This window comes from Talaromyces stipitatus, genomic scaffold (genome assembly GCF_000003125.1).
Source record: "Talaromyces stipitatus ATCC 10500 scf_1105507295541 genomic scaffold, whole genome shotgun sequence".
NCBI classification, from domain to species: Eukaryota; Fungi; Ascomycota; class Eurotiomycetes; order Eurotiales; family Trichocomaceae; genus Talaromyces; species Talaromyces stipitatus.
Window position 1 is genome coordinate 2,757,200 of NW_002990115.1, and position 21,593 is coordinate 2,778,792.

General features: G+C 47.1%; 11 protein-coding genes across 11 annotated transcripts, besides 2 other annotated features; 6 read left to right on the forward strand and 5 right to left on the reverse strand.

Moving 5' to 3' along the window:
- Positions 1-1,519: 1,519 nt before the first annotated feature.
- TSTA_033450 (PXA domain protein) lies at positions 1,520-2,907 on the reverse strand (the record flags this gene model as incomplete). The annotated part of the gene is made up of 2 exons (XM_002480491.1): positions 1,520-2,337; positions 2,406-2,907. The coding sequence occupies 2 exons, from the start codon at positions 2,905-2,907 to the stop codon at positions 1,520-1,522; spliced, it is 1,320 nt and encodes a 439-aa protein (XP_002480536.1).
- Positions 2,908-3,261: 354 nt separating this feature from the next.
- Positions 3,262-4,615, forward strand: TSTA_033460 (uridine nucleosidase Urh1, putative; the record flags this gene model as incomplete). The annotated part of the gene is made up of 5 exons (XM_002480492.1): positions 3,262-3,304; positions 3,353-3,360; positions 3,422-3,626; positions 3,688-4,004; positions 4,076-4,615. The coding sequence occupies 5 exons, from the start codon at positions 3,262-3,264 to the stop codon at positions 4,613-4,615; spliced, it is 1,113 nt and encodes a 370-aa protein (XP_002480537.1).
- An 802-nt stretch (positions 4,616-5,417) lies between these two features.
- TSTA_033470 (uncharacterized protein) lies at positions 5,418-8,139 on the forward strand. Its single transcript, XM_002480493.1, has 3 exons — positions 5,418-5,477; positions 5,591-7,241; positions 7,300-8,139. Exons 1-3 carry the CDS (start codon positions 5,454-5,456, stop codon positions 7,488-7,490), a joined length of 1,866 nt encoding a protein of 621 aa, XP_002480538.1. The 5' UTR covers positions 5,418-5,453; the 3' UTR covers positions 7,491-8,139.
- Positions 7,336-8,750, reverse strand: TSTA_033480 (40S ribosomal protein S12). The gene is made up of 3 exons (XM_002480494.1): positions 8,651-8,750; positions 8,242-8,566; positions 7,336-8,159 (listed from the first exon to the last, which is right to left on the reverse strand). Exons 1-3 carry the CDS (start codon positions 8,651-8,653, stop codon positions 8,035-8,037), a joined length of 453 nt encoding a protein of 150 aa, XP_002480539.1. The 5' UTR covers positions 8,654-8,750; the 3' UTR covers positions 7,336-8,034.
- Positions 8,751-8,966: 216 nt separating this feature from the next.
- Positions 8,967-10,289: a mobile genetic element.
- Positions 9,016-9,702, forward strand: TSTA_033490 (uncharacterized protein; the record flags this gene model as incomplete). The annotated part of the gene is made up of 2 exons (XM_002480495.1): positions 9,016-9,066; positions 9,093-9,702. The coding sequence occupies 2 exons, from the start codon at positions 9,016-9,018 to the stop codon at positions 9,642-9,644; spliced, it is 603 nt and encodes a 200-aa protein (XP_002480540.1). The 3' UTR covers positions 9,645-9,702.
- Positions 10,290-10,727: 438 nt separating the features above from the next.
- TSTA_033500 (histone deacetylase complex subunit (Hos4), putative) lies at positions 10,728-14,691 on the reverse strand (the record flags this gene model as incomplete). The annotated part of the gene is made up of 1 exon (XM_002480496.1): positions 10,728-14,691. One exon carries the CDS (start codon positions 14,689-14,691, stop codon positions 10,909-10,911), a length of 3,783 nt encoding a protein of 1,260 aa, XP_002480541.1. The 3' UTR covers positions 10,728-10,908.
- Positions 14,692-14,997: 306 nt separating this feature from the next.
- Positions 14,998-15,102: a sequence feature (GA-rich).
- A 1,083-nt stretch (positions 15,103-16,185) lies between these two features.
- TSTA_033510 (3-oxo-5-alpha-steroid 4-dehydrogenase, putative) lies at positions 16,186-17,725 on the forward strand. Its single transcript, XM_002480497.1, has 3 exons — positions 16,186-16,310; positions 16,384-16,888; positions 16,939-17,725. Exons 1-3 carry the CDS (start codon positions 16,218-16,220, stop codon positions 17,337-17,339), a joined length of 999 nt encoding a protein of 332 aa, XP_002480542.1. The 5' UTR covers positions 16,186-16,217; the 3' UTR covers positions 17,340-17,725.
- Positions 17,394-18,295, reverse strand: TSTA_033520 (uncharacterized protein; the record flags this gene model as incomplete). The annotated part of the gene is made up of 2 exons (XM_002480498.1): positions 18,095-18,295; positions 17,394-18,026 (listed from the first exon to the last, which is right to left on the reverse strand). The coding sequence occupies exons 1-2, from the start codon at positions 18,194-18,196 to the stop codon at positions 17,394-17,396; spliced, it is 735 nt and encodes a 244-aa protein (XP_002480543.1). The 5' UTR covers positions 18,197-18,295.
- A 104-nt stretch (positions 18,296-18,399) lies between these two features.
- On the forward strand, positions 18,400-20,341 carry TSTA_033530 (peptidyl-prolyl cis-trans isomerase). Its single transcript, XM_002480499.1, has 3 exons — positions 18,400-18,649; positions 18,819-18,921; positions 19,007-20,341. The coding sequence occupies exons 1-3, from the start codon at positions 18,524-18,526 to the stop codon at positions 19,159-19,161; spliced, it is 384 nt and encodes a 127-aa protein (XP_002480544.1). The 5' UTR covers positions 18,400-18,523; the 3' UTR covers positions 19,162-20,341.
- Positions 18,966-20,783, reverse strand: TSTA_033540 (UDP-Glc/Gal endoplasmic reticulum nucleotide sugar transporter). Its single transcript, XM_002480500.1, has 2 exons — positions 20,416-20,783; positions 18,966-20,349 (listed from the first exon to the last, which is right to left on the reverse strand). Exons 1-2 carry the CDS (start codon positions 20,646-20,648, stop codon positions 19,299-19,301), a joined length of 1,284 nt encoding a protein of 427 aa, XP_002480545.1. The 5' UTR covers positions 20,649-20,783; the 3' UTR covers positions 18,966-19,298.
- A 60-nt stretch (positions 20,784-20,843) lies between these two features.
- TSTA_033550 (uncharacterized protein) lies at positions 20,844-21,593 on the forward strand (the record flags this gene model as incomplete). Its single annotated transcript, XM_002480501.1, has 2 exons — positions 20,844-20,893; positions 20,975-21,593. 2 exons carry the CDS (start codon positions 20,844-20,846, stop codon positions 21,591-21,593), a joined length of 669 nt encoding a protein of 222 aa, XP_002480546.1.

Here is a 21,593-nt window from a genome sequence, read left to right on the forward strand (position 1 = left end):
TGGTTTGCTCAAATGACAATGTGGTGTAATTTGTTGGTGATGGGCAGTAGCATCAGGGGAAACCGAACTCGGTTGCAATCGCAACTCGCCTTTCTCAAACAAGCAAAGTCAATTGGCACTAGCCTTGTCTTCATAGGTCCATACTAACGAGTTGGCATGTGTTCCACAGACTAGCCATGATGAGTAGATGGGCATTCTTCTTGTCCTCCCACTCTGTCCTGTTTTCCATATGTTAAGGTACTCGGTCACTGTTTACCTCACATAACAATGATCACAATGGCTTTGAACGAAATAATGCCATAGCTGAAAACTCCCAAGTTTAAATCGCGATCGGCAATCGGATTCAGCGGGAAAATAGAAAACAGGTATGAGCTTTGCGGGGTGGTGGCAGACGTCATGCAAGATGAGACCGATTTTGCGGCGCAGCAGGGTCAAGCAAAATTCAAACGGATCTTTGGTAGCTTCCATTGGGCAGAAGCCTCCAGTGACAGACGGAAGGCAAGGGCCGATCCAGGCACCTCGGTCCGTTCAATGATCAACTAGCTCAGGCCATACGCATTGGTCGTGGGCAGACGCATCGACCCCCTGTTGGCCTGACTTGACTCGTAACTGACATATTGAAGCACTATACCCAGTTTGGGTACCAGTAGCGGCGGTCCTGAATAACGGCCCGTTTTCGTTCAATGTTATATGGAATGTAACCCGCTCAGTGATTCTTCAATGGGTTATGAAATATTCGATTTCAGAATGGTGCCCAATATCTGCGGATCATTGCGATAGGAGCCGATGAGTTGAATAATAAGGAAAATAATAGTAATAACATGTCTGTTAATGCGATGGGTAGTGTCCTCATCGTGGGTGTATGGTGAACCGCGACCCACCATGCTACTTCGTCTCAAAATGTAACGTAATAAATAGTATGGTGGTATTGTAATTGCGTACCCATGTCGGTTCTTGTATGTATCGTATGGTAACGGACTGGTATCACGTATGTAAGAACCGTCACTGAAAGATTGGCCAGGGTTATTTCTCGAGGGTGTAGGGCCGGGAACGCGAGGCCGAGGAATAAGCAGAAATGCGTGCAATCATTAGTCACAAAGAGACCGTATTGGCCCATTTGCGCTTTTTGGCAGATCAAGTGACCGAAACGCTATGCGAGTAGCCGAAACTGGGCTACGCTGATGACATAGCGAGTTTCCAATCAGATTCGTGAAGTGACTGCTGGACGTAGTCATGCAAAACGTCAAGTCTCCCCGTGATATACACTTTGTTGCGCAGTGCGCACCATTCGTAGGACTTTTGAGACATGCTGACCGGCGATGGCACTGTCCTCTTCCCGCCGTGCGATTCGCTATATCCGGAAGGAAAAGAGAGAAATTAAGGACACCAGGGTAACACTTATACCTCGAAGTGCTAAACCGTGCGTAACAAAACGAGCGCAAACGAGTACATAATTCAGGGTTGTGTTGATGCATAAACATGATGGAGTGGACATAGAGTTTGCAACAAAAAACTGCACTTACCGATCAAGAACGCTACCTGTCTCGCCTAATTTGCCAGGACCTGCCAAAATTAAGCTCTGGACCAACGAGGCCGAGCCAGTGAGCCATGGCATTTTCTGTGGCACCCCCATTAATTGAGATATGAAACTGAAAGCTCTGTAGCGAAGCACAGGGCGGCATAGACTTGGCTGGTTTGCTGTTTTTATTGTAGTGACAGGGTCCGCTTGTAGTATCTCTGCGGTTGCTGCCTCTGGATTGGACAATGCAGTATGCAGTAAACCTCCGATTATGAAGCGCATCGTAAAATATGCGAGATAGACCGAATATAGTATCTTCCATAGCCATTGCGAAACTGTGGACTGTTTAGACTCCCGGGCATTCTCATCTCTGTCTCCGTCGTCCGATAAAAGACCAAATCGCTCCAAGCGATTAGCATCTGCTACAACATCCAGTCTCTGCCCTACGGTCATTGTTGAGTCAGAATTTCGCTGTTTCACCACGGTGATGACCTTGCTTATCGCGGTCCAAATGAACCACCCCTCGCATACCCTCCCATTGACTTGATTACCCAGAATCAAATCAGACAACACATCTTCAACCAGTGTTCGCAAACAGACATTCTCTAGATCTTCAGTCGGCAGAAGTACCGCTAACACGCCCTGCGCTAGCAAATGACGGTATACGTTCTCATTTTCCTGTTGTTCCGATATTCGTGATGCCGCCGACACGTCTGGGACTGGGGAAAGCGCGGGATGTGCATGTAGATTGTGATAAATCTCCGGAGTTGATGACTTCAGTGAAATTAAGTCGGAGCCTTGTGCTGCGATCCGGTATGCTAGAAACAAAATGAGGTATAAAAATGTATCACGATCTAGAAGGAAGACAAAGGGGTTAGAGACTAACCAGTCAAATGAGCTTGGATTAACCCAGTTACTTCGTCCAGGACGAGTTGCGCAACATCTACCCGCCGGAGTCTTTGTTCCAAGGCCCGCGTACAGTGAGCGATCAGTTGCAGGACTTCGTCAACAAAAACATGATCCGGCGTAATCCTTGCGTACCATGAATAAACAAACTCCTTGATGATGACTGCGATCAGAGCGTATAATTGCAAATCTACATCGTTGGAACTGGTCAGCGGTGGTAAGAGGTCTTGCAAAGGTCGCGGTGCGCTCGATCCATATGCGGAGGCATCAGGACAAAGAACACGGCGAATCAAGGTAACGGTGTTCTTGTCACCCGATGTATCAGTCAACTCCGCGTCAGGTGTGTTTCTCCGATGCTCCGTTCGTGACTTTGTACGACCGGGCTGCTGGGATGTATAGGGACCGTTGGAGGGTCTTGATTGTGACGTCGTTGCAGCAGTGTTGAACGGAGAGGGACCTCTCCGTGGAAGGCTCGTGGTCATTGCATCGCTGTTAGCACTCCGCAATCAGAAACTGAGGGAGGACACGTCGAGAACAAATACTGAATTGACAGGGAATGGTTGTTGTAGAAAGAAAGATGATGGAGTGTAGCTTTTTCTGAGTTGCGGAGTCGACGTGGCTCCGCGGAAGCTAACAAAAGATGAAGGTACTACCCCCAGCAGCCTATCAGCGCGAAGTGGGATACAAGCGATAATCTCTTTTCTTTTCTTCCTGCAACATTCAATGGACATAATTATCACTACGAGTGTTTATTCGATTTATATCCAATCTTCGGATCAAAGTGTATATACATTGTCAGAGCGTTTTTCCCCGTATCACTCACTATCTATTGCGGTATGCCACCATCTACTATCCCGGTGTGGCTTGACTGTGATCCAGGTTAGTGGAACGTTAGGCAAGAAAAACAAAAACTAACAAGGCATGCAGGACACGATGTGAGAAACATATATTCTACAGAGACTCTGGCTCCTAACCTAACCATTCGGTCATGACTAGGACGTGTTTGCGATTCTTCTGGCTGCCCACCATCCATCGTTGAACCTTCTCGGTATCACCACAGTCCATGGCAACTCATCTTTAGCGAACACTACAGCGAATGCTGGCAGTGTTTTAGAGGCTATCGGGCGACCAGACGTTTTAGTCTATCCCGGCTCAAAGAAGCCGTTTAGTCGAGCTGCAGTACATGCGCCGGATATCCATGGTAGGTAATTGGGCATGACAGGTCCGAACGAACAGCGTCTGACATGATTTCACTTGCACAGGATACTCTGGTCTCGACGGCACAGACCTCTTACCTAAAGCAAGCCGACCCCCTGTTCTGGATATAAACCCAATATTAGCGATGCGCAATGCTCTGCTAGCTCAACCACCAAATACAGCATGGCTCGTGGCTACAGGCACATTGACAAACATTGGCCTGCTATTCGCAACCTTTCCTGAAGTTGCAGACCATATAAGAGGTCTGAGTATTATGGGTGGAGCCGTTGGGGAAGGCTTCACGGATGTGCCCATGAGCCGGCTGCCCGGAGAAGAGTCTCGCATTGGAAACACTACGCCGTGGGCGGAGTTCAATATATACGTAAGTGCCGAACAAAGCCGTGTTTTTGGATCGTTCAAGGTCACCAGGGTCATTGCTGATAACAAAATAAGTGTGACCCAGAAGCGGCCCAATCTATATTATCGAATCCAATTCTCAGCCCAAAAACGACATTGATAGCATTGGATTTGACGCACCAGGTGCTTGCGACTGTTCCTATCCAGGAACGAGTACTGAAGACCACCACCTCACAAGCATCAACAGCAAGCAAATTGCGTCGAATGCTATACGAGTTGCTTGTGTTCTTTGCAAACACCTATCACTCAAGGTTTGGTATGGAGGGTCCACCATTGCACGATCCGTTAGCAGTAGCTGTGGTCTTATCGAGCCTAAACTCGGACTACCAGCAAGCACATCCGGATACTGTCCTCGGATTCAACGACAAAAACGGAGAGCGATTTGCCGTCCAAGTTGTCACTGACGGGCAACATGGGAGCACTACTGCAGTCACCGGGCAGCTAGGTCGTACGATAGCAAAGCCGGTGGAAGGCCAAGGGGTAAGCATCCCTAGGGCTGTGGATAATGATGCGTTTTGGGACTTGGTCCTTCTATGCTTGGAGCGTGCCGAACAGTGTACTCCGCTCGGCAAATAAGGCGAGAGACGGGGACTTGGCGGCTTTGGTTCGGTCAGGAGGATGTGTACATCCTTCTTGATTCTATTGTTAGAACTGATCCCTATCATTTCAATTGAAACTAGTGTTTTAAATTGTGAAGAGTCCTCGTGTACGGAGACTCTTATCATGGCATTGTCCAGGATACTCTGATGTTGAAACAAACTTCAGGTGACCCAGCATCGCGGATTAGCTTTCCGGTAGGGCCGACCAGCACCATGATAGTGCGATGCCAATGATGCAGTCGTATCTCCAGTAACCGTAAACAGGATGTTTATGGTACATCCTTTCATCAGTGCCGACGATAATTTGTTTGGGTTGAGGTCAACATGTGCGTATCAGACTTCTGCCCATATTCAGCTCATCTAGTCCTTTCGTCTGTATCGCTCATAAACATCAGTTAATTGACATTCACATCGGCCACGAAGGTACAGTCTGTTATTCGATAGTGGATGTTGAGTGGATGGAGATCACGCAATGATGATTGGCTGCGAAATCCGCCCGCAATGCCGTCAGCGGGCGTTCCCCCGTCGCAAACCTCCGCCTTATGTTACCATGTCCCTCGACTGTATCACGAACCATCAGCCAACACCACCCCCTCAAGATCGTATCCATCTGGCTCAACAGGCCGATCCATTCGTTGCGACGCTTCGCCTTTATTTCTGTCGTGAATTTGAATTTATCTGTTGAGTGTTCGACGATAGTACAACCGTCAATATACATCATTCGCCACTCGGCCGATTCTCAGTATTCTTATCATCGAGGGTATGTACAACTCGTCATGTTTTACGTGGATATAGACCTTTGATATCCCTCCATAATGCCGCCTACGAGTTCTTCAACGGTAAGCGAATACCAGCTGGTGTTTCTTATCAGCCTACACTTCTACTTATCAGAAGTGTTGTGCTTGACTGTGCGATGGCCCAAATTTTTGCTAACTGCGCCGCATCTCTACAGGAGACACCTGGCATTTCATCAAGTGCCGTGGCAAATCCATATCTACGTGAACTACAAGCGATATCGAACCCGGTGCCCAATTTGGCTGCTACACTGATCAGCGTTCCAGTAGAGGCTGATGACGCCCACCATGAGAACGTGAATTTTCTGCGGACGCGCCCTCACTCGCCATCCGAATCATCGAGTCGCGCTAGACGTAGACGATTGGCGCTCCTTCCCGAAGTGGATCTTGAGAGCATGGACATTGACGAACAAAGACGCTTTTTACCCGCCGAGGCTACTCCGCGTTTACCCACTAGCAGTCGCTCGCATGAAGCATACAATACAAATTTGAGTTCCGAAGGACGGATTTCAGGCCCAAGATCGCTGTATGGATGGGCGCCAGGCTCTCAAGAAGAACATGGAAATGAATACATGGGGTACCAGCATACTGCGCAGAACGAAGTTCCGGATAGTATTTGGACTGTGGGAAGAGGCTTGGATCGAGAGGCCGGTCGCAATACATCTCTTTCTCGAATTTCGAGACGAGAAGGAAGCGGGGTAATATTACCGTCGTATAGGATAGAATCTACGGAAACCACAGAGCCAAACAGCCGGCACTGGTCGGACCACAATAGCAGCACATTCACTGAGGCGTTGTTGCAGTCTGTGAGGCGTGGTGCAAGATATGCCTCTCGAACACGGACTATCCAGAATTACCTCTTAGACCGGGAACGGCTTAGCCGTCAGGAAGCAAATGAGCGGGATCGAGAAGAACGTGATCGTGAGCGGGACAGAACAGGAGCAGCATCTTCTTCCTCGTCGCGCGCTTTGAGAATGAGTCTGAGGAATATATCTGGGGATCTTCGAGATAGATTGAACTCGCATCGACAATTCCTTACCGACAACCCTCCTAGTGCGAAGCTGAGGGAGACGATCAAGTACTTAGAGCGGGTTCGTACCTCCAGCTCACTATCAGAGAGCATTGAGTCTGCTGTCAGAGGCGGAGTCGTACAATACGACCATCTCAAGGGAGCATACAATGAAAGCGATTTCATACTCGATACCTCCTTTATCAAACCACCCACACCGAGCTCGTGGCTGCGGCCGGGGACGGTCTTTTCCGGGTCCCAGAAAGCGGTCAACAGCGTTGGAGGTCGCAACTTTGAGATGCTCTCTCATCGAATATCACAACCCACGGAATCTTCCGGGCACGATAGCTCATCAACCCGCATCAGTGTGTCGACAAGCAGTGGTCGAAGATACTGGGCAAACGATTCTTCTCTATCCCCCTTACCAGGTCATCATTTCCCATCCCAGCGGCGAGAGAATAGCAAACATGAACTGTGGCCAGTCAAAGTCACCATTCACAGCATTGACTATTCGACAATGACCTTGACGGGGACAATGGAAGCTTACAACATTCCAGACAAGACATCTCCGACTCGAGATGCGCATATTGTCACATTTTTGGAAGGAGAAATCATTGATCTGAGTACACACAGTTTGGAGACGACGAGTTTTAAAGCCGATGCGGATATTGATAGTACATATTGGCGCGAATTACGACCGTTCAGAGGACTTAGTGATGATCAGATGACGAAGAATTTGTTGAGTAAGAAGTGGGTGACTGATGAAATGAACAAGAATTGGATTTTGATGCGTTGGAAGGGTAGGCCACCTGTTTCGTTGCCTATGCATTGACCAAACTAACAATTGTCTCTATCCAGAACGCTGCTTCATCACACCCACCGATGCTCGTCAGGGTCTCACGATATCTGGGTTTTATTACATCTCCTTACATCGCGGAACCGGAGAGATAGAAGGCTTATACTACGATCCCGGTAGTTCGCCGTACCAGCAATTGTCCCTGAAGCCGGAAAGACCGACCATGGCGTTTCCGGCAATTGATTTTCGATAATTCTGTTGCAGAATTCTCGATTTCTTGCATATACTTGAGCTTTTCTTCTTCTTGCTATGATTACTGTCCAAGGGCCATGACGTTGTTCGGAAAGAACAGCAGTTTTATGTAGCGTGTTGTTTTAATCATTTTAGCATGACTGTTTTCATTGTAGGCAGCACCTAACGTACATATCATTCAAGACTTGAATATACCAGATGTCGCTTGTCCGCTGGGCAAATCAAATCAATTTATCAATCGGACGATTAGCGACTACAAACCGACTATAAGCTTACTTTACTCTATACACAAATTTTACCGGCATAGCACGTTACTCCATGAAGGATATTTTTCATTCATGTTCCATTTCTCATGTCTGATCAAACTTGCCAAGGCCAGCGCTGACACTGACGAAACCCGTTTCCGTACTTTTTTCGCCGAAATTCAAGTCGAATTCATCATCTCAAGTCCCGATCTAAGATCAAAAAGGGATTTTCATCTCGTATCAAACGTAGTCGATAGTTAGAGCGACAAATTTAGGCTCTGGTAGTTTGCGGTTGTACGCTTACTGCTCAGTCTGGAAGTAGTTGAGGAGGATGGAACGTTCCTGGGACTCCTCGCCCCAGTCCTTGACAACGACGCAAGAGCAGTTGACAACCTTGCGAGCATTTCCCTCACGGTCGATCTGGCCTATATTTTCCGAAAGAAACGACGATTAGCCCTCTTCTCCAATAAAATCGTTCTAACAACCCAATGAGAAAAGGGAACATACAAAGACCAACCCATTCACCAAGCTCCTTTCCATTAGGAACCTTGATCAAGGGAATATCGTGCTCAGAGCAAAGAGCAATAACAAGTTTCTTATAAGCCTCCTCCTCACAGCTCTCGTTCAAGACACACATGTGCGCCTGACGACGGTCGAGGGCCTTGGAAGCCTCACGGAGACCACGGGCGAGACCATCGTGGATCAAGGCGATCTTGAGGACACCCTTGAGCGCATCGTTGATGGACATTTGTCCACCGCTGGACTCGGCGGGGACCTCAACATCCTCGGCCTCAGCGACGGGGGGGTTGGAAATAGTCTCTTCTCCGTCCGACTGTTGAAAACATATCAAATGTTAGCCATGGTTGTGTTCTGTCTCTTGAATTTGGAAAGCAAGTATGGAATCGATTGGGCGCACCATTTTGATCTGTATTATCTGCTGTTGTTTTTGATGTCGGATTATCCTCAAAGAGTGATGGTGATGATTGAATGAGAATTTCGTTTAAGATTTAGTGCTTGAAGCAATTCCGAATATTTTTGATGCTCGCTAAATCAGTGTGCCGACTTGCCCTAGCCTGATCCCGTAAGTGCGGGTCTTGATTATGTAATTAGACTTACCAATTAACGTAATCGATAAGCGGCCCGCATCCGGCCCTCCCGAAAACGCGTTCTGTATAAATATTATAACTTCAACGCGACACCATGCCACTAATTCGCAAGAAAGATGCCTTAAAATCAGCTCATATAGAGGGGAAGATCTAATTAACTATGTTGAACTTAACAATGGAACAATTTCCACTGTTCATGAAGCTGCAAGGATCTACACAATCCCTCGTACGGCTCTCCAAGACCGACTAAAGGGAGTACAATATCAACATACGATACGCGCCAACAGCCATAAATTGACTCAATCTAAGGAGGGATCGCTTGTTAAATGGATCTCAGATCTAGATAAATGTGGGTTATCTCCTCGATGCTCTCTTGTACGAGAGATGGCCAATTGTCTTCTTTCACAACGCGGAAATCAACAGGTTGGAGAGAGATGGGTATATAATCTTATTCAACGCCGCCCAGAGATTGAATCACGGTTCTCACGGAAATATAACTACGAGCGTGCCAAATGCAAATATCCGAAGATAACCCAAGAGTATCTTGATCGCGTACGAGACGTTATAGCAGAATATGGAATCTTATCAGAAGATATCTATAATTTTGATGAGACTGGCTTTGCTATGAGACTTTGTGCAACTGCTAAGGTTATTACTGTAAGCGACCGATATAATCGTCCAAATCTATTACAGCCTGGTGACCGAGAATGGGTGACTGCAATCGAAGCAGTTAATTCAACTGGATGGGCCTTACCTTCATACGTTATCTTTAAGGCAAAGAAATACTCGATTAAGCTGGTTTGAGGATCTTCCAGATGACTGGAGAATCAATATTAGTGATAATAGATGGACAACAGATAAGATTGGATTAGAATGGGTTGAACCCCATTTTATTCCTCTTACTGATGGCCGTATTATAGAAAATATCGGATGTTGATTCTTGATGGTCATGGAAGTCATTTAACAGCCGTATTTGACCGTATATGCACTGAAAATAATAGTATTCCAGTCCGTATGCCTCCTCATTCCTCACATCTCTTACAACCTCTTGATGTTGGCTGCTTTGCTGTTTTAAAGCGATACTATGGACAGCTTGTTGAGCAGCGAATGAGCCTTGGATTCAATCATATCAATAGAATCAACTTTTCTACTGCATTCCCAAAGGATTGTACGATGGCATATAAAGCTCAAATTGTTCGGAATAGCTTCACAGAAACTGGATTAGTACCATTTAATCCAGATCGAGTTTATCAACAGCCTACTATTCAATTAAAGACTCCAACACCATCTCCAAGTCGATCAAGCAACACGCAGTCATCTTGCTTACAAACATCTCAGAATATACGTCAATTTACACGTCAATCAACTACAATTAAGAGACGTATAAGTGAGCGTACGGGGAGCTCATCTAAAGTAATTGATCAAGCAATTATGCGGATGTTAAAAGGCTTATGAAAGGACTATGAATGATCTCTTGATTATACGGAAAGAAAATCAGGAATTACGAGCTGCGCATGAGAAAGAGAAACATAAAAGTCAAAGATCTCAGCAGCTTATATCTCATGAGCAAGGAATTACTAGAGAGGAAGCTCAGGCGCTCGTACAAGGTCAGATTGAAGCATCTCAAGCTGTTACTACTCCGGCCGAGCCTGAGCTTCCAGTCTCTCATCACCTGTACGACGTCAATTTCGCTGCAGTGGTCGTGGTGTTGAAGGACATAAAATAACTGGATGTCCTAATCGTACTAGTAATTAATTTCTTGTATATAATCTGTATGTAGGTTAGAAAATGATATTTGAAATCAATAGAGCGCGTTTTCGGGAAGAAGTAACTAAGTTAGCCAACTCGCTTACCGCTTACGTTAGGCACGCACATCCCCAGGTTATTGAAGCGAAGTACCGAACACACGTTGGAGGCATTCCAAAATTCTCTAATCAAAAAAACTGTCATATACGTTGCTAACAGTAAGAGGTATCATAATCATACACGTAATACAAATGAAATTACCAGCCCAACGTAACAGCATTATTGGTTCGCAACGGTAACAATAGTCGCCTAACAGCAGGAATCAAACATATGTACTTGGACGACTGTGTCCGAATCCATTCGTTAAGCCATTCACAGTGGCTGTCGTTTCATGGCGATCAGAAGGATAATACCCATTACCATTGACTTTGGGCCCATCTAAAGAGTCGGGGAGTTCATGCGAAGAAGGCTCTTGGTCGATGTGCATTTTCAGGAATTCAATGTCAAGGCCGTTGAGGTGAGGAATATGAGGGACTAGGTCCATGAAGTCGGATAACTTGACCCAGAAGATATGTTCCATACCGAAGTATTTTGGCCGTGTTTCGCCGTCTCGTTGAATTACCTCCCCGAAAGACGAGCACGGCACCTCCATATCATCTCCTTGAACCAATATTCGTCGCGTCACACGCCACAGGTTCAACCTTTGTGTATAAGTCGCCTGCCGTTTCTCCCAACTGGCATATTGAGACAGCTGCAAGTCATTGGTTGCGAGAAGAGGCGCCACTAAGAAGTTGGGAACCCAGACCTCCTCTGCGACCTCAGGCCCGCACGAGGAGTCTAGTTGTATGGTTCGTGCAGTGACCACAGGCATGAATTTCTTTAACCATGAATGGCTTTTTGCGCGAGGGTCATTGGCTCCCACAAGGTTCGCAGAAATTCGAAGTCGGTTTGGAAGCGCATCGCGACGCCGCTGTTCTTGTTCTTCGTGTTCCCTGCGAAGTTTGGCAATACGCAGTCGCTCTTGTTCTGCCCTGCGCTGTCGTTCTTCCTCTTGTTGTCTGGCGCGTCGTTGCTCAACTTCCTTACGCTTGCGCTCCTCTTCCTCTCCTTGTTCCCGGGCAATGCGAGCTTGCTCTTCCGCTCTACGTGCTGCTTTTTCTTCTTTGGCGACACGCTCCTTCTCTAATTGTTCGGCTGCTTTCTTCTCTTCCTCCTCTTGGGCCTTGCGGGCATCGCGCTCTTTTCGCAGCATTTCTTCCTTCGCTTTGACAGCAGATGCCTCAGCTTCCTTACCAGAGTTCTCATCCATTGGTATGCGCTCAAGCTCTTCTACATCTTGCTTCTTATGCTCCTGCTTCACCGGAATCGAGGCTTCACCCGTACGTACAACACGCTTTTCTGAAACCGCATCCTTGGAATTCTTGCCTATTTCGTGATGATCCTTTCTACTAGCGGAAACCTTAGTAGCTTCTGTTGAAGATTCATCACTTTTCTTGTGAGTGCCATTGACCAATTTGCGGGAGCTTTCTTCGTGCTGCAAGCGACGTTTCTTTTTCTGCGAAATATCTTCAAATGCTCTGCCGCGCTCCGAGCCTCGCGAGCGTGATCGTTCCGGAGAAACACTGTTGCGCGGACGTTTCAGCTTCACTGGAACTTCCAGGGTATCTTTAATCTCTTTCCCGTCCTTTGTAACACGAATATGCGACCTGGGTGGTTCTTCACGTGAGGACACGGAATCAGTTGACATAAGACTGAGCCTGCGTCGGTCACGATCCGGGGGTCGCCCGGCAATCAGCCTGCGCCGTTTGGGGACGTCATCGCCACGATTTGCTGTGGACGCATCACTTTGTCGTCTATGCGCAAGAGATCTCTTCGGCTTGCAGATTTCGTGGTCAACAGAGTGCTCGCTAAGAACGTCATCCTGGGTAGTCGGCTTTTGACGGACGGTAGTGGCAAATTTCTCCTTTCTTTGCAACGACGGATCTCGCTTCTTGATACTCTCTTTGCCAACATCTACAGAACGAGACGATGCCGGACTGCGAACAGGCTTGCGAAGAGTGCTAACCGGAGAAGAAGATTGTTGTCTGGCAGGCTTCTTAGAACTCTTTTCTTGTTCCCGCGAGCGTTTGGGAGATTTGGCCTCCGCCTTCCGTGCTTTCTTCATCCCTTTATACTTATCATATGCTCTCTTCAACAACTCCACTTCTTCCTCCCAATTCTCGCCTTTGCGATCTTCCGCAATTTCGTAATACGCAAGACCTCTATACAATCGTCGCGCGGGATTAAATCCAGGATATTCCAATAACAGACGTATAATAGCCAGATTTCCCCGACCAATAGCTGCCAGCATGGGCGTATTAAAACCAGGCTTGCAATTTGAGTTTTGAACAGGTTCTGGATCTGCATCCGCATCACCCATTCCCAATAACAGAGACATGACGTCTTCGTGTCCACCTTTGGCAGCCGCAATCAGGGATTCGGTGTCCGCTTTTTGGATAACATTCAATATATTGGCTACGCCAGCCATGTCACCCTTCGCAGCGAAATTACAAAGATTCTCTGGCGTCGCCTTTGTCCATAGAAGGTCATTGCGCGTTGCCTCGCTTCGGACGGTTTTTCGCCTGCTAAAAGTACTCGATCCTGGAGGCGGACTGATCATCATGTGTGCGGGAGATGACTCTCTTGGACTGGCACCGGACGTGGCACGAGGAACGGAGCCTTTAGCGGACGATGAAGTCCCGTGTTCTTCGGAGCGTCGTTTACGCGGTGGATTTGCTTTGGCATGAGAAATAATCCTTCGAATCTTTTCATAATCCTCCGTATCAGACGGAACTAGATCGTACGGTTCATCACCTTCCGCATTACCCAATCGAGGATTTGCGCCAGCGTCGAGAAGTAGCTTAACGACTTCCAAATGACCATTTTCCACGGCATCTATAAGAGGTGTGTCCTTATCAATGTTCCTCGTGTCGATTTCACACCCGGCATCCAATAAAAACTTGACAATTGGAGCGCAACCTTCCAGCGCAGCGATTTGAAGAGGTGTGTTCCCCGCGTTATCTGCGACATTCAAATCCTCTGGTCGCTCAGCATGGCGTGCAACTGCAGCTTCAAACTCCTGAGCAGCGCAAGCTCTTGCAAGGCGTGTACGTCCATTTTGATCCCGTTGCTTTTTGTGTGCTGTGGGCTTAGCCGAAGAAACATGGGCACCTTCAGAAGTAAGTCGCCGTGAGCGCGCCGATGGCATTGGAGAAGCGCTGGCAGATGATGAAACCGACCGTCGATCCTCAGAACTTTGTCGGCGATGGTTATTGGCTAAGGGTGCCGGAAGTTTCCGTTTTCGAATCTCACTCGATCCTTGCTGCGGGCCTGATGATGCTCTTTTATGAGAGTGATATGAAGGTGAAACTGAACGATTCTTTGACACCGAAGATGTGGAAGTTGCTGTTGGATGAGTATTCTCCCGCCTTTCCCGCTCTTTAGTTGAATGACGACGTCGATGTTCTTGATTATGAGTATCATGATCCGTGAGTTCAACATCCATCACACTCCCACTGGGACTGCGCTTTCGAGAACGCGGATGAGCATCAGGATTCTGACGAGAGTCGGGAAGAGAGCGTAGCGAGTTTCGACGAGCTTTGACCGGCTCAGTTGTCTCTGTTCCTTCTCTTTTCACGACAGATGACAAAGATGACGTCCGAGACCGAGGTTTTGTCGCAAATACAAATTGTTCATTATCTCGCAAATCCTCCTCGGCACGCTTGCGCTTTCTCAAATTAGGAGACGACTCTTTATCGGCCAAACCATCCCCATGGCGCCCTTTGTCAGCACTTACGTGAGCAGCATGGTGTATATGTTTTCTTCTCTTCTCTGGCGAAAGAGATTCCCGACCGGATTGAATAATGGTCTCGGCTTCAGAGTCTGCCCTTGTGCTGCCTTCATCTCGGTCCACGTTGACATTATCCGGAGAAGCCGACGGTTTCTCATCCTGTCGATGAGGAGACGGTGAAGACTTTCGTGCTACATTGTCCCTTTGTACCATATCGGGGCCATCAGTACTGGCAGCATCTAGCGACGACGACGGAGGGCCGTCTGCATCACTCATAGCGATTGAACCAGTCTTTGTTGAAATGTGCTCGTCATAGTGGACTGCCGTGGCGGCGATTGTGAAGGACAAATTCGATGCGAAATTAAGACTACTACCGGATTGTGGGTTTTATCGGTAGCAGTGAAAAATTGTCGAGGCCCGAATCACAAGCGGAGACAGTTCGAGGTAGACAAAGAGGACCGATGCGCTAGAGCGGGTGGTGGCAACACGGTAGTTGGCGCGTGGAGGATGTGTGTGAAGATAATAGGTATCGTAAGGGGTGACGAAGGATGTAAAATAATTTAATACGAGACGATACTTATAAGAGAAAGTTGAAGAGGGAGTCGAGATGGGAGAGAAGAAAGAGGAATAAAGATCAGGGAGAGAAAGAAGAGGAGTTAACGGGAGAAGACAGAGAAGAGAGAGAAACGTGAGTTGGTGGAGTCTCAAGATCGCATTTGGGCAAGGGCGAGTGCTTCAAAGCTGGAAAGAGCGAACCAGCACCAGACGCACTAAGCCTATTCTAGACTAGCTGAGTCAAAGATGGGGCTGGTACGGCCGAGCGGTGCACTGATTGGCCAACCTTCTTCGCCGCGGGATTGGCTGATCTTTTCGCTGTTGATAACGTGTCGAGATTCTACAGTCTAGACGGCCAAACAAGATTATCATCTTCGTGATTAATAGGCCAGCTTTCTATGAGAGCTCATGCCATGTACAACACCGACAAGGAGGAATTTTTCTTGGTGGTGTGCCGCCACCCGTGCCTGAGGAGTGGCCAATACAGCCTTAGTTTCGCCATAATCTGGATCGACTCGATCGAGTGAGCGAAACACACCATTCAACGTTCTCGGCTGGTCCGATCAGCAACTGGATAATCTTATCAGTTTGTTATCTTTTCATGCTGAATAGTATTTAGCTTAGATATCACTTAAATAAAAAATTTGACGTTAGGCATGAAGATGCACTCCTTTATCATAGGGGGTCTCACCGCTCTCCACTGTTAGGCGGCCTAAGGCTCGCAATGGTCGCAACCAATCTACGGTTCTTCTGTCGATCCCTGCTGCCGCTTTCATCCTGCGACCATCACGCTGGCGCGCCCAATGCACGACCGCCGTAGAACGCCGAAATTGCCGGGGATTGAGGGGTTAAATGAGGACTGGGACACATTAATTACATAGTGAGTAATTTAGTCGGTGACACGAACAAAAGATTCAAAGCGATGCGTGACGTGGTATCTGTGAAAAGCGAGAATTTTGTGTGTTGTAGGGCAACAGGCCAATCAGAGCGCAGCCAAGCTACTGGTGGCGCCTAGCTCCAGCTACAATTTACCTTCAAAAATTACTATACGAAGGTTATACGATACGCTAATATTTTAAACTGTTTTTGCCTAATAAATCTACAACAAATAATGATAATTTACCACTTGGCGTATTTACTTGTCATCTCGGTACAGACGCCTTCAGCCTCAACCTTCCGTCATTTAATGCCGCTTCCGTATGGCACACCGCACTCATCTACTTAATACAACAGAAGAACAGCCGACAATGCCATCAAGTGAGACGTCAATTGTGCAGAATATATTGGGAATGGACGTTGCGGATTTGATTCGTTTATGCTTTATCTTCGCCGCATGTACAGTGCGCAGAATCCCATGAAACAATCCATCTTGTCCTACTCCTTCGCAGATATTGATTCCACTCTTCTGTCTAGACATTCACCTTCTTCTCGATACCTGTCTTGAATATCCGATTTGTCAACTACGGTGCTCGCACAAGCGGCCGAAACAATGCCGTCCCATCGAAATCGGCCGCTCATGAACCCACTGATGAATCTTCGTCGACGCCGTCACACAATGCCGGATTCATATCGCAACTGATGGATACGTTGACAACGTGGCAGGTACCACATCGATATTTTACGCATTACTACGTGCTTTCTGTCTTGTCCTCCGCATTCTGGATCAGCCAGCTTCTCTCGAAAGGTCCGGCTTTCCGTTTCGTTGCGTCCAACATGAGCGAAGAGCATCTACAAAACTCCATGACCGTACATCAGGTTATTCTGTGTACGACTCTGATGCTCATTCAAGGCGGTAGGAGACTTTATGAGAGCTTTGCGCTTGCGAAACCTTCGTCGTCTCGGATGTGGGTTGTGCATTGGCTATTGGGTCTATGCTTCTACGCTGGTATCACTACAGCTGTTTGGATTGAAGGGTCGGGTGAGTAAAGTCGATGAATTTGGTTGCGATAAGTTCTAATCAGAATTCAGGGTCTGTGCTATCCACAACGCTCACCATCCATGATCTGCGAGTATCTCAAGTTCCATCTCTGAGGACGCTGTTATGTCTCCCGATTTTCCTGATAGCTTCTGGTACTCAGCATGATGCCCATCATTACCTTTCCTCCCTGAAAGGATATACCGTTCCAAAACATCCCCTGTTTCAATGGATAATCTGCCCTCATTATACAGCAGAATGCGCGATATACCTCTCTCTAGCCTTTCTTGCAGCACCGCATAGAGAAATAGTCAACAAGTCTGTTCTATGTGGGTTGTTGTTTGTCGTGGCGAATCTGGGTGTCACAGCATACAACACGGAAAAATGGTACAAAGCCAAGTTCGGCGAAGATAGTGTTCGTGGGAAGTGGAAGATGATACCTGGTATATTCTGAAGAGATAAAATCCCCAGAGAAGAACGTATTACAGGTTGAGAGAAGTTATCGACATCATTTTCCTCGATTCAGGAATTTGATTGAATTTCCCAACTTCGCTACCTTGAGTACATCGCGGTAGGTGAGACTGATTCGAGTCTTTCTCTCGTAAGTCCCTGTTGCGTAGTTCTGCGGGTCTCCGAGGAGGTCCCAATTACATATGGACTCTGGTGTCAGTTTGTCATCCCTCAGCGTCTCTGCAATTCCATGCAGGTACTGAGTATATAGACTACCAGTTGTGATCAACAAGCTCCGAGGTTCTTGCAAAACTCGATACTTGGGCCCCATACCCTCTTGGCCGGCACCAACACCAACACTTTCCCTTCCCATTTTCTTCTCGTAAAGATCCAGAACTATCGGAGCTGCTAGACTGACCGTCGCCACAAGCGGGTAGTATGCGGGTCCATCTTCATGTGGCATGATTCCCTGTCCGGCACAGTATTCGTTTATCAGCACATGGTTTGGGGCCTTGTGAGGTGCATCTGAGAAACAGCCGAGCTGTTCGAGTCTGGGACTGATGATAGGGTCATGTAACCATTCAGGTAAAGGTGCTGCTAGGAGTGCATTTAATTTAGTCAATGCAGATGGCCAGGTCTGTAGTCTTCGATGAGAGAGTTGAGTCCATCTTGGAAGAGGAACGGAATTCATCTATATACTGTCAACTTGAACCCATTTTGACCATTAAATCCAAAAATATGGTATATGATATAATTCACCTGTTTCAAAATGTGCTCCTCCTCATCAGCTGTTATGAAGTTTGGGATATAATATGCATGTTCGGGCAAGCTGGTGACACTTGCTGTATCAAGAACTGTCATTTGTTGTTCGCTGATATGTCGACTGTATTTCCTTCTGTGCTTATCTGGGAATAGAGATGCTTCTCAAGATTGATGCGTATTGAAGGTAATGTTGTCGTTGAGACTACTTATGATGACCCTCAAATCAAGGAAGTGATAACTGTAGTTATGCCTGAGGCAGAAATATTGATACCCCACAATTCGCTTCATTCCCAGTATGTACGGAGTACAACGGACTTCTTATACACATTTTTTATCAGATTGATCTGATGCAATCGTTAACTTTTTCCTGTCGGCTGTCATCTATTACAAGCCGAGTTCATTGAATATTCCATACTATCTGTCTCGATGGGCCCCAAAAAGGAAACAAAAGGGGGCAAAGGAAAGGGAAAGGACTCCTCGGATGGCGATGACAAAGGGAAAGGAGGCAAGGGCTTAAAGGCCGCGAACTCGATTAATGTTCGACATATCTTGGTATGTATACCTTCGTGACTTGTTCTTAGCCTCGGCAATCCCGTCGAATCATTCTAGAAATTGAGCAGTGAGATAATTTACACGCCCTCTCCATTGATATACCATGCCGAACATCAGTATAAATCGAACTTCCAACTAATCGATGTAATGGGGCAACCCTACACAACAGTGCGAGAAACACTCCAAAAAGGAAGAAGCCCTAGAAAAACTCCGCAACGGCGCCAAATTCGACGATGTTGCCAGAGAATACTCAGAGGACAAAGCTCGACAAGGTTCGTAATTTGAACAAATTCAACCAACTACTTTTCGAGTCAGCTATACTAACCACACCCGGCCCTTCTGGGAGGATTCCTACAGGCGGTTCACTAGGCTGGAAAGTACGAGGAAGTCTACACGGTGACTTTGAGAAAGTGGCATATGAACTTGAGCCGAGCACGACGGCAAATCCGAAATATGCTGAAGTCAAGACTGGGTTTGGGTATCATATTATTATGGTTGAAGGGAGGAAGTAACCCCTGTCCTTTCTCTGACTACGTATAGCTTAAAGTGTAAATGAATTTATGGTGATCATAATGCATGTTGACACTACTTAAACGTCTATCGAGATATATACAGAGAGAAGGACAGTGTCTATCAAAGTACAAAACTATCAATGGTTCTTCTTCAGCTTTGCTGCCTCTTTTGCCTTCTTCTCTCGTCTCTGCACAATTCCCTCGGCGCCAACACCACCAAAGACGAGAAGCACACCGAGCCATTGGCCATGCGTCAAAGAATGTCCAAACCAGAACACGCTAATAATCATACTGAGCATTTTCCTGGTGACAGTCACAGTGACAAGAAGCAATGACGAGAACTTGGAAAGCGTATAGTAGATAAAGACCTGACCGATTGCACCACACGCAGCAAATCCCAAGACATGTTTTAGGGCTTGCGGGTGGCGTTGTAGGAATGAAATGGAATACGACAATTCCAAACCAGCCGAGGGTGGGATCTGGAATGGTAGCAAGGAGACAATAGGGCCGTTATCTGTCAAGTACGGAGCAATGAGTAGGTATGTAGTCGTGAGAACAGTTGCAAGAAAATTCTGGGCAACCATCATCTGCGGTCCTGTATAGCGCGTATATAGGTTCGGTGAGCTGAAGACGTGGTCTTGTGTAGAGTTGGTGAGGCCATCGAGCAACAGATTAATAAACAAAAGGAACAATCCGTAAAGTGTTTGCCCACTGTGTGTGGAAGCAGCCATCTTCTTCGAAGTTCCGGGATGATACAGAGTAAAAGTTCCGACACCAAGAGTCACCAACATAACCACCACATATTTATACAAGGGGTAACGCTTCCGGAAGATAGTCATGTGAAGTAACATAACTGGGAGTAACTTACATGACTTGGCGAGGACGAAGGTCAAGTAGTCAATGTGTTGCAAGCCAGCGTAGCCAAAGGGTGACGCTAGCGAGGACGAAATGCTAACAAAAATCAAGGGGAACAGAATCCTCCGGTTGGGAAAGATCGACGGCACCGGTTGTCCGTTTGGTGTTGAAAAATATAAATATAGAGAGCCTGTCACCGCTGCAAAGCATGATTGAATAGTATTGAGAACAATCGGAAACGTAAAGCGCTCGGCGGATTCTGATTCTCCTTTGGCTTCGTGAGCGGGATAGTGAGTAGTCGTAATAGCTTCCTGCAGAACACCCCATAGAAGGCTAAATACCTCGAGTTAGCGGGACTGCCGCCTAGTAATAAAACATGGTAACGAGAATAGGTCATACAAAGAAGCATAAATTCCACCAACACAAATGGCCAACTGAACCAGACCGGGACTGTTGTCCTCCGTCCCCGATGTTTCTGGCTTCGAATTTGCACTACCGTTTGCGCTGGGCTTGGACGGAGTGGAATGGCCATTTTGAAGTGTAGCATTAGATTCTGGCAGATCACTCAATCGTTCCATAATATCTGATGACGGTGTCTTTTGTAAAGGAGCCTGTTGTTTCGTTCGCGCCATTTTGTACGAAAGTTGGCGTACCGTATTTACTTATCGGAGGAACAAATCGCAACTCGAGACCGGAAGAGGACAGATCTAATGGCGAGAAAAGAAATATAAAGGAGTGGGTTCAAATCATCGAGAATATTCTATCATGAGAAAGAAAGAAGACACAATTTTATATCCGGACAGTAAGGTGACAGTGGCAGATGCCACATGTTCACAACGGATGCCGCTAACAAAAGAATCTGGAGCTTGCGGCAGGGGTGATCCGCCCCACTATCTTAACCCGCTTAACTTTTCTCTCTTGATCGCATCTGTGTGTAGACATCTACACAATATCTCAGAAGGATGCCGAGCTCGACGGAGGACGCTCCCAAGCCCTCCGCACTGACAACGCTCATCTCCACAACGAGCAAGACCAAATCTCCGGATCCTCTCCATGCGCTCACAACCCAGGTCTATCACAACCTCCAACACCAACATCTATGGACATCCCTAAGGATCCACAACCCTTCAGATTATTCTTCACTACCAGGTTTTTCAGTCCCGTTGATCTCTGGCATTCCTCCGCAGCGCATGTACACTCATCCCGACGAACAACTGTGCCTACTCGACTTAGGCCTTCGAGAAGAGGATCTCCCCTCCGAACGGCTATGGGTTCTACCCAGCACACAGGGTCAGACATGGACATTGGGGAAACTAGCGACTGTTTTCGATGCACTTCCGCCAAGGACTGGGGCCGACATCTCAACTGGCACTGCTGAAGAAATCAAAGAAAACGTTAACAAAGACAAGGAAGCCAAACTGGCAAAATACTTCGAGAAAAAGCAAGAGGCGGATAAACAGAATAAATGGGGCGGGAAACGCTTGCTACTCGCTATGGTCGATAGACTTGTTGGAGGTGACGGGACAGTTGTTTATTATGTTGTTCAAGAAGGCCATGTGAAACCTCGCCAGAATTGA